The sequence below is a fragment of the Porites lutea genome, chromosome 12, assembly GCF_958299795.1.
Source record: "Porites lutea chromosome 12, jaPorLute2.1, whole genome shotgun sequence".
Classification (NCBI taxonomy): Eukaryota; Metazoa; Cnidaria; class Anthozoa; order Scleractinia; family Poritidae; genus Porites; species Porites lutea.
Window position 1 is genome coordinate 23,654,768 of NC_133212.1, and position 11,165 is coordinate 23,665,932.

The 11,165-nt window shown below is 38.7% G+C and overlaps 1 protein-coding gene across 1 annotated transcript; it reads right to left on the reverse strand.

The window, feature by feature from the left end:
* Window positions 1-266: 266 nt before the first annotated feature.
* On the reverse strand, window positions 267-5,628 carry LOC140953908 (uncharacterized). The gene is made up of 4 exons (XM_073403284.1): window positions 5,250-5,628; window positions 4,380-4,415; window positions 3,940-3,981; window positions 267-3,450 (listed from the first exon to the last, which is right to left on the reverse strand). The coding sequence occupies exons 1-4, from the start codon at window positions 5,314-5,316 to the stop codon at window positions 1,550-1,552; spliced, it is 2,046 nt and encodes a 681-aa protein (XP_073259385.1). The 5' UTR covers window positions 5,317-5,628; the 3' UTR covers window positions 267-1,549.
* Window positions 5,629-11,165: the final 5,537 nt, after the last annotated feature.

Consider the following 11,165-nt stretch of genomic DNA (forward strand, 5'->3'; position numbering starts at 1 on the left):
TTTAGGCTAACTTGCAAAAATCTAGGTTCTTATATGCGGATATTTACTGTAGGTAACATCTCCTTCGTCAACGTTTTATGTGAAACAATTATCTTGTAGTAACAGTAACAATAACATATATTAGACACTAAAAGCACTTTCTGTTTGATTTACAAGAGTGTTTCATGCAGCATTCTTAGCCCTTTACAGTTTATGGAATATAATATCTTTTGCAGCCCTACTGACATTTCTCTACATCCAGAAATGTTTTCTCTCCCCTGGTAAACTAAACAACTGGACTTGGTCGTTAATGGTTAAGAAATCTCAAGAGCTTTGCAGCATTACCCGGGTAACACTTATCATAAAGTACTGTAACATTCAACTAATTTAGTAGTAAGCATTACTGCCTACCACACCAATGTCAACTTACTTACTGATACTAACAAACTGAAACTAGAGTGGTTTTACATAACCCGTGAAACACTGTGTGAAAATTACTGTGTAATACTACAAAGTAAGCAAAAGGAAACAATGCAGTTAGTGTCTAATAGTGCGTACTAGACTACTATTATTTTCACGAGTTAGGTAAAGTCACTCCAAAACATACAGCTTGTAAAAAGCCCTTCCCAAGCCCCAATGTTATATTAACAGGAACTAGTCACAATGAATTAACATGAACTAACTTATAAAAATTTGTACATACACTGAAAATTAAAACTTGTCCCAAGAATGCAAAAACAATACTTGTGAACAGTCAATAATTTTCTTGTTCTATCACTAACTTTTGTTACATGTGACCATTTTGTCACTTTTCAGTCAGTCGAAACCAACTGTGAGCAAGGCATGCCTTTTCTTTAAAATTCTTCAGGTAACAATGCAGGTAACTACAAAGAATATAGCTGCTTTATAAACATTTTAAACTCTTGTCAGTTCTGCTGGTAAATGGGAAATGTTTAAAACTCGTGATAAAAGTCCAGTCAGCCAACACAAGAAAAATTTGAAATTCTCTGAGTTAGTTATACAAAGCTGTCAATGCAATAAAACATATTTACTTTACTCTGTCCAAAGTCCTTGCATTTGTAAATTGCAAAATTAGAATACATTTTAAACTGCTTTGGGTCGGTCATGTGGCTGACTGGGTCTTCACTAAGGCTGTGTGGCCAATGAAATGCACTAACCCGACTACCACCCACAGCATCCTTTTTGCATGCAGCAACATTGTAAAAAAAAAAATACAATGAACTGCATCAGTGACATTCCTCAATGTTTCGACTGGTCACTCAAAAACTTAACAAACATGTCACTAAGCAGTTTCAATTCAGCGTAGTAAAACCAAAACAAATATACAATTACTGTCGCCAATCACGACAAATGCAAACCATGAAACAATGAACCAACCACAACTCGGCAAACACATACAAATGTTTTCAAGTTTTGGGTTCACTGCTGAGAAACTAACATGTTTTGCTAATCAATTGCAGAGTACTGTCAAAGAAAACCTGAAATTCATTTCGAGACTCGGGTGAAAACCATTCTATACCTTAACCTGTCACTTCACTCTGTCCAAAGTCTATGCATTTCCAAATGCATTTCCTTTGCACATGGCAAGTAGTAAGACATGTTTAAACTGTTCTGGGGTTTTCATGTGGGAGACTGGAAATGTGATTTCCTTGCTGCAGGCTGCCACACGGGGAAAGCAGATTGTGTGATTAGGATTTCTTGTGAAGCAATCATGGTCGAAGAGGGCAGTGACATTCAGCGGCTCTCCATTTAAGGGGCGGTGCTTTTGGCCTGTCAGCCACCCCAATACACCAGATGGTGTGGTGTCCATGGACTGAAATCGCTCCACTTCGCTACTTTCAGTGTTCGTGTCATTGAAGTCCTTCCATGCTACTGGCTCGGAATAGCCAGTTATTTGTTCATCTTCCAATGACATCAGAAAATCTTGTAGGTTGTCAATGACTGCCTCTTCAAGTGGTCGTTTTGACGAGCCCTGTTCCGAGTAGCTTGGATTGACAAGCGAAAAGACATAATTGGCATCTACCACCTGATTTGAACCTTTCACAAAAAGAGGCTTGCATAAAGAAGCATTGCCCCTAATGACATCATATGCACCATACAGCTTCAGACCTTCACAAAATTCTTTCATGTACAGCAAACGCTTGGTCATAATGCTTAGTTGCATTGTTCCAATGACATCCTCTTTGTGGTCATGATCAATGATGCCAGTGTATCCATGGTCAACAATTACATCACACAAAGCACCTTCAAATGTGTCACAAGCTCTTACTGCGTCGAATAGCTCTTTGTCCTTTGCAGTGAAATGCCTGTCAACATCTAGGTTGCCAATGTTCACATCAGGGTCCAACATCAACTGGTACACACTCTCATCCAAGAAAGATGGCGCTGGTCCTCCTTGAGCCAAAGACACTGCAATGATTTCCCCACAGGTTTTGAAACTTTTGTTATGAACATTGTACAGTGAATTTATGGGGGCTCCATCTGGAAACACTGCCAGCCCCATATCATTAATCAACTGTGCCAGAAATTCTTGCGATAATGCACCGCTGTCTACACCATTCTCTCCACTATAGCGCACTCTTAGCACTTTTTCAGGAGACGATCTGTTGGCTTCTCTTTGCCACAGGGACAAAACTCTAGGAAATGGGGACCCTCTTCTAGAAACAATAAAAAACTGACCATCTTGGTCAACCTTTTGAGACAGGGACTTAATTACACTTGAAATATCTTGATGGATAGTACCCATTGACATGTTGTCATCTTTCCCATCCTCCATGTTCTCGACAGCGTCAATCATGTCAATGGATAACTCATTGTCAAACTCCCTTTGTAACTCAATTGCAATTTTCTCATCACTAGCAAACACAGCAGATGCATCAGGCTCTTCATCAGTTGTCAAGCTTTTCAGTCGCTTCTTCTCTGGCTCCTCAACCAGCTCATCAGTATCTCTATCTGATTCACTATTTAGGTCAAAGTGAAAGTCACTAAGCTTGCATAGGTACAACACAATTTTGTTGTAGTCCTTTCCAGTTTCTTCTTTGTATCGTTTGAGGGAAAAAAACTCTTTACTGGCAGATGAACCTGGAAGAAACTGGGCTTCTTCACCATTTTCAAGTAGAAGAATGTAGTCTTCGTTCTCATCATAGAGGTCGCTGTTAAAGGCTCTCCACTTTTCTACAGCTTTCTGCAGGATGACTTTGTAGGTGGCTTTGTTGGACACTCTCAAAGCAAGACGCTTGCCTCTCTTTGGTTTGATACACACGTTCTTGTCACTCCATACCATGAGCCCAATGTTGATCTGCACTTCTATCTCTTTGTCACTTGCACTTCCAGCCTTTTTGCTTACAATGGATTTCCACTGTTGGCCTTTCAGTTTTTTGAACATATTGAAAGATTTCACGTGACAAGTTGAAGCGTGAGAAGTTGAAGCGCATGATGTGGATGAATGGCCTAAGAGTAAAGATGACAATACTCATTACTCCCTAAGTGATTAATTGGAGGTAGCAAATGTGATATAGTGACAAAGAGAGTAATAATATTCACAAAGTTATAACATAAAATCTCTGGTCCTCTAAAATTCAGACTTGTGACAATTTTATCCTGGTTACAGCATCTGATGATTCATACAGTAGCACTTGGCAACTGTTGTGTAGCATGAAGTGACAAGAAGCATCACCATAATTCAGCATTTTGTTAGGTTTACCACTCACCATTGCTCATTGGTCATTGGTCATTTAGAGCATTGTATATATGGTGTGACTGATTGTGTGACTGATAATAATTTGTGCATAACAAGGGATCATGAGTTGTGTTAATTGTATTTCAGTGTAAACAAATTACCGGTACTGGTAGTGTGTTTTTAACATTACCCATGGCTGGTTATTACAATCGGTATTATGAAAAAATTATGGCTAATTATACACAATATAAATAACTTACCCGTTGCACGCAGTTCATTAGATTGCTCTTGGGAAGAATGAGCTAATGGAAAAATAATTATTAAGAAAATATTAAGTCTAAAAGATCACTATAAAAGTTCCAGTATTCCTTCATTACAATAGAATGTGCATTTCCAGAAAATAACCATACTCCCCCCACGGAAGGTTTTTGTTTTGCACCCCCCCCCCCCCCCAGGAAATTCCACTTTAGCATCATACTTTTCTTCTAAAATTTTGGGGCTTAAAACCCCCCTCCCCCTAGGAATATCCGAGACCTTCAATGGGGTGGTTATGGATTTTTCTGGAACTGTACAATATATTATTTTATAATTTGATCAATCATATACATCTAAGTCTACTGCATCTAACAGGAATTCAAATCAGCAAATCAATCAATTACAATAGCAATAATTACTATAAAAATGTTCAGTGCAATTGTACCTGAATTTCCTGGAGTTGTGGCAGTGCTGCACCGACCTAGAATAATTTTATGCAATAAACACATAGTTACAAACAAAGATAATGCAATAGCCCATTGATAGGATAGGACAAAGCTCTTAAAAGCTTGTGATTTATTGGTTTTTGCATTACACTGTTCACAGTCCTCTATTTTCCCGTAAGATTGTCGCGAATGTTACGAGCGGCCGTCTCCCACCCCCACCCCCACCCTTCCTGACGCCCGTCCCCTAAGTGTTTAGAGGACGCGTTCGCCTAAAAAACAAGATGGCGGCTACTCGTATAAACAATCGCAATCGCGACGATCTTACAGGAAAATAGAGGACTGTGAACAGTCTATGCCCCCATTGAAATGACCACTAATGTGTATCAAAATTGTGACTTGTGCAATCCTCTATTATAAAAATCGCATCTGCATGGTTGCGCTTTTAAACATAAGGATACATTTCATTTATATTTCATTCCACGACTATCCCCTATCCAAAGTGAGTCAACACAGTGCTCGACTTTCAGAAAAAAATCTTGGGGCCAGCTGGCCCCCAAGTTTTCATTTTTTGTCGCCAGAACAAGTATTCTGGTTGCCAAAAATTATATTTAAGAATTAATGGATTTAGTTGTGTGAAGGATAACGGATTATCGTTAGTGTACGTTTTCCCAAAGAAGATAGTCACCTATCTGGGGGGCCAGGTTGGCGACCAGGGGTGAAAATTTGGTCGCCACTGAGTAAAAGCTGGGCGCATTGGCGACCCCACGGGTCGCAACGTCGAGCCCTGCAACAGACGAGGGAATCACCGCTGTATAGGTGTAGCTGCTTAAGTCTGTAAATTACGGTATGAAAGGCTTGTATACACTTACCTGCACCACACTTGGAGCAAAAATTGTCCCCTTCTTCCAACGCACATCCACAGCTCGAGCAGAACATGGCGGGAGCGGGAAGAACTCCAGGGAAGAAGAATAAGAAGAAGAGGATACCGGGATTGGTACCAGGATACCTTGCAGTCACTTGACTGCTCGTACCCAGGCGTCGCTCGTTACTTGAATTCGGTGTGAGTTTATTCGAATTCGGTGTGAGTTATTCGAATTCGGTGTGAGTTTATTCGAATTCGGTGTGAGTTTATTCGAATTCGGTGTGAGTTATTTGAATTCGGTGTGAGTTATTTGAATTCGGTGTGAGTTATTTGAATTCGGTGTGAGTTATTTGCATTCGGTGTGAGTTATTTGAATTCGGTGTGAGTTATTTGAATTCGGTGTGAGTTATTTGAATTCGGTGTGACTTTCTGGAATTCGGTGTGCACTTGTGGGCCACCGTACTGGATGTTATTTTCCATATTTAGTTTCTACAAGAGACTATAAAGGGGACAGAGAGGGCATCCCCCATATACACCCTATTCCATAGGTAATTCGTCTCGAGTTATTTTTAGAATCGGGATAAAGTTACCTCGCGCGAGGGGTGGATGTTTCGTGGAGGTTTCGCATGACTAAACGTCGTGCAAAACATGTCGGGCGAAAGGCAATGAAAGCGTAAAAAGATCGAGAGCATTCCTGAATATTGAAGCAAATGAGTCGGCGCTCACCTGGGGAAAAGGAATCGCTGGACTCTTTGACAACCCGTGAAATCAGTTTAACTCGAAATTGTCGTAACCTCAGTGCTTTAATAAAATGAGAAATTTCGCCGGTCTATTGAAACCGGTCCTTTCTACAATTAGGGAGTTTAAGATCCAACGACACGGACGACAACTAGAACGTCAAAAAAACAATAGGTTTAATTAGCAAAACAACAACTTCGCACGTGCAACACACTTTTTTGTTCATTTCTTTCCTGTTTTTGCACGACTACGACGTGAAAATGCCTAATTTCGCGTTCTATTGAGGACGTAAACAAGCAACGACGAAATTTTATTTCTCTTTCTGAGCTTGAATATGGTCCCTTGAAATTCAGCTTCAGGAGGGTTCGCCTACAATTGACAAAGTAAGTGGGTAGGAATAATCGCTATAAAGACTGAAAAAACTCAAATTCACTTTTTAAGCGACGTTCTTGTCGCCGTCGCGCCGTTAAATCTTAAAGTCCCTAATAAGGCAAGTAGGACGCCAAGTGTTATTTTTGTTGAATAATAAAAGACTAATAAAGGAATAAATATCAAACCAGAAATTGCTCTCTTCAAACTGTAAATTATAAATGATCCTGAGAGAATATTCAGTGTGTTAAGGATTTCCCTGCTGTACTGTTAGCTCTATACAAGAGAGGAAGGGCGATTCTTTTTTAATTTCCGTTTCGCTGACACAGCTTTCGCAGAAATCTCGCTGTAGTCGTTTTCGTCGACAAAAGGAATAGCAAAATCGCTCTCCACGTCTTCCCCCATTTTGTTCCGCGTCAATTCGTGGAGGACGCGTGGCTCTAGCGTGGGTCGTCCACGCGGAATACATTCGCGCTATGTGATTGGCTGTTGTCCAATCCCCCTTGGGATCTGCGGTTCTAAAAATAACTTGAGACGAATTACCTATGGAATAGGGTGTATATGGGGGATGCCCTCGCTGTCCCCTTTATAGTCTCTTGGTTTCTATTATTCAGTTTTTTTGCTTGATAGTTTATTGTAAGATGAGTACAAATAGTTCCTATATAAAACAGCAATTATTAAATGAAAATTTTAATCAAAAGCTTGAAATTCGAACTTTTGACGTGATTCTTTCTAGACGCAGTTCCAGCTTTCACTCACAAGTTTAAGCTTGATCACTTTAGAGACTTGTCACGTATTCCACTCCAGAAATACCATAACTTACCATAATGCTCTTTGTTTGTCACTGCAAAATTTTGCATAAGCATTGTCTTCAGTTTCTCTTGGGAGTTAAAATAGCCCCAATAGAAACTGGAAACAATGCTCATGCAAAATTTGGGGTGACAAACAAAGAGCATTATGGTATGTTATGGTTTTTTCTGGAGTGTTCAAAAGAAGTGAGGCTGGAGGTGACCTTGTTTTGGTTGAAACCCCTACTGCTTCTGAAATGTAAATCATGCTCTTCTTTATTTTTGTTTATTATTATCATTATTATTATATTATTTTGTTTTCATGTTCTTAGGCATATTAATGAGGTTTCTATCAAAAGAAGGTCACTGCCTGCCTCGCTCCCACTCGAAGGCTAGGTTCCTCAGTACACCGTACTCAAATGTTTTTCACCAGACGTCACCAGTCCTTGTTCGTACGCGGCGAGTGTGGAATCTTGGGAATGTTTATTCTCTGTTTTCCCCGAACCTTTCGAATATAGAATGTTTTCGCATGACGTCACGGCGGCCATATTGGTGTCCCAAAACAATGAAACGGCCGCCATGTTGGTGTCCCAAACCAATACTCTGGGAGTTGGACTCTTTTCTTATGCAAACGCTTTTTTTTTGTTCCAATAAATTTGCATAGATGCTGGCCACGTGAGTTTAAACACTCTATAGCGCCTGCTGTTTCGCCGGGTTGCACTTCTCGCTCGCTCGCTCGCTTCACTCATACCAAGCAACTGAAGGTGATCGTGCTAAAACCTTTTGCAAAACATTTTAGTCACTTGACTCAAATGTCAATTTTAAGAACCAAAATGCCGTTTAAGTACCTCGCAAATACGTGGAGGAAATATTTAGACTGAACTAAAACAAGAGCTGCAATAATGGATGAAGTAAAATTTGTATTTTTATTTAATATGAAATAAATAGAGGATATTCATGGCGTGGCCGAATATTTTTATAGTATATTTTTTAGCAGGAGAAAAAAAAATTCGTATCTCCAAGCGACCTCGTAATGTTCTATCTATGATATAAACACCAATGAAATACCAAACCTTTTCAATTTTTATAGTGTTTTTGCTGTAAAATTCGCGATTTATTGTCTAGCCATAGCAACAGTTATCTTTTCACCTTTGAAGATATCGTGCTTTCGCGCGAAAGCTCACCTGGTTTTTCTCATATAATAAAATTGTTTATGTTAGTTCACGAAAAAATACGTTAACTTGCTAATTATCTAAGCACACGTCATCAGTTTAAAAATAGACAATTCATTTATGGCATCTTCTGACCAACTGCCGAAAAAAAACGGCAAATGCACGTTTCACTGAGTTGTTTGAAAGTTGGTCTCTTAATTAATGTTAGGATAATGGAAACCATTTTAAAATGTTATTTTTAATCAGGGATAAAAGGTTTTAAAATTTTAAAAACCAAACGTTTTCGAATTATTAAGACCAGGGTCAAACGTCGAACTTTTCGGTCTATGTACCGACTGAATCACACACGAAAACCGTATCTCTAAACGAATCATTCAAGGACTATACAATTTCTGGTTCTTTTTTGTTTCGTTCTTTCATTTATTTTTTTATTCACTCACACAAACGGAGCATTTGAAACAGAATCAAACTGTGAGTTAGCTCAGGTCATCTGTGGGTTTTAAAACAACTTATGGTCTTCCTAGAAACTATTTTTTTCTTTTTTTTAATGCTTGTAGCTATTTACTGATGGACCAATTAACTTCTCAAACTCATTAATAATTCATTAAGAAAATACAAAGGAAATTAATGTTTAATGAGTGTTTGGAAATCGGATGAAACACTGCTTAGTATTTGCATCCTTAATTTCTCCTTCAAAAATGATTTTGTTTGAGAAGAAATATCAAACATTCGACACAGTGTTTCATCACCAGATGAAACACCTCGAAGTTCGTCAAAAATACTCCGCTGCGCGTCGTATTTTCAACTCTCTTCTCGGTGTTTCATGTAATATATCAAACATGAGATGCAGTGTTTCATCACCAGATGAAACACCGAGAAGAGAGTTGAAAATACGACGCGCAGCGGAGTATTTTTGACGAACTTAGAGGTGTTTCATCTGGTGATGAAACACTGTGTCGAATGTTTGATATTTCTTCTCAAACAAAATCATTTTTGAAGGAGAAATTAAGGATGCAAATACTAAGGAGTGTTTCATCCGATTTCCAAACACTCATTAAACATTAATTTCCTTTGTATTTTCTTAATGAATTATTAATGAGTTTGAGAACTGGTGATGAAACACTGCATCTCATGTTTGATATATTACATCAAAACTGGAAAGGGAAGTAAATATGAAAACCCGAAAAACCACCTTTCTTTTAAACAAAACCCGAAACTATATATGTTCACAAAATGACAAACTAATATTGAACCCACTGAAACCGAAACATCGTAAATTTTAAGAGAGAAAAAATCGAAATGTTGGGAATTGTGCGCCAATAGTGTGCGTACATATTTCGTACTATATTTTTATCCTTTTTAGTTCTTTTTCAAGTTGATGGCAACGTTGGTTGCTAAATAATTAGCTCATGATCTCCGATAAGTGTTCAAGGAATAGTCACGAAGTGAACCGTGATAACTGATAAGCTATATTTGGGTTTCGTGGAAATAGAGCGATTTTCGTATGACCTTGAAATAAAAACGCGCGAACAATACAGAAACAACAAACGAACAGAAATAGAGCGATTTGATTGGTTTATCGAACACATACAAACGCGGGTGGCTTTTGGTTGGTTAAGCGAACACTCGGGTGAAAAAACTTCATGCCCGAGAACTTTCTAGAAACCAACCCATACTTCGCTTTGACGTCATACTGCAACACGATTGGCCAATCGAACAATGCCTACTCCATATTAGGGTTTTCTTTGGCGGGAAAACTAAGGGGCCATGTTTTGATCTTTTCATCCATTGGCTGATAAAACAAATAACGAACACTTACGGAAACCATTTTTCAAGGTCATACGAAAATCGCTCTAATACTAAATGTCAGTCACTTTATAATAATAAAGGTTAGGTTTCAGGTGTATTGGGGGAGTCGAGGGGGGAAGATCACGCTATCAAAACCAACTTGTGCCGAAAATATCTGTGACTGAGGAAGTTGCGAAAACTGTGACTTTGGGATTCGTTATTGTGCATTAAACTACATCAAGTGAATTGTCGTGGATTTCTATGATTACGGGGGCGATTCCTGACAGAAAAACTGGTCTTAAAATGGCTTAAAATCTGCAAAATCGAAAACCCTTTTCCGCCAAGCTAGTTACCGTTTGTTAACCCTGTATTCATAAAAGATATGCAAACATGGTGTTAATGAGTGTCTTAATCTTTGTAAAATGAAGGCTGAGTTTTCAGCCCCTATTTCCCGGGCAAAAATAATTAAAGATTATATTGAAAGATGAGCAGATGTTTGGGAATAATTTTAGGCTGTAGGAAAAATTCGCAAGTCGTGTTCAAAGGCAAAGCTACGAGTTTGTTGCAGCTGCGAAGAAGTTCGAAAATTGTTTGTCAAAATTTTGCGTCATTATTCGAAAAGCACGCATCAGTAAATTATTCTTCCCTTTTTTTTTGTCGAGAAGGGTCGCTAAAGGTTTCGTTTTTCGCGTTTTCGTAACATAACGACGTTTTCAATAGTTCGCTCGATAGAGTAGGAGGACCGTAGGATCTAACAACGCTTTCAAGCAAGGTTTTGATGGTAAGAGTTTTTTTTTTTTGCTAACCTCTCATTTATTTATTACACTTTCCATTTTTTCAACTTCAATTTCGACTTCAAATCTCGTGGAGTTCTGCGAAGTAAACTTTACAGCCCCACTTTCCATCTTCCACCGGAGTTACAAGTAGCGGGAAAGAAGATGTGTCGGGTATGCTCAAAATAGGCATGTGAAAAGGTGCAGAAAATGTGTCGAGTCAAAATTAAGAAAATAGAGAGCTCATATTTCTTACCTAATACTCAGTTCTATGAAACAACATTTTCCGAATCTT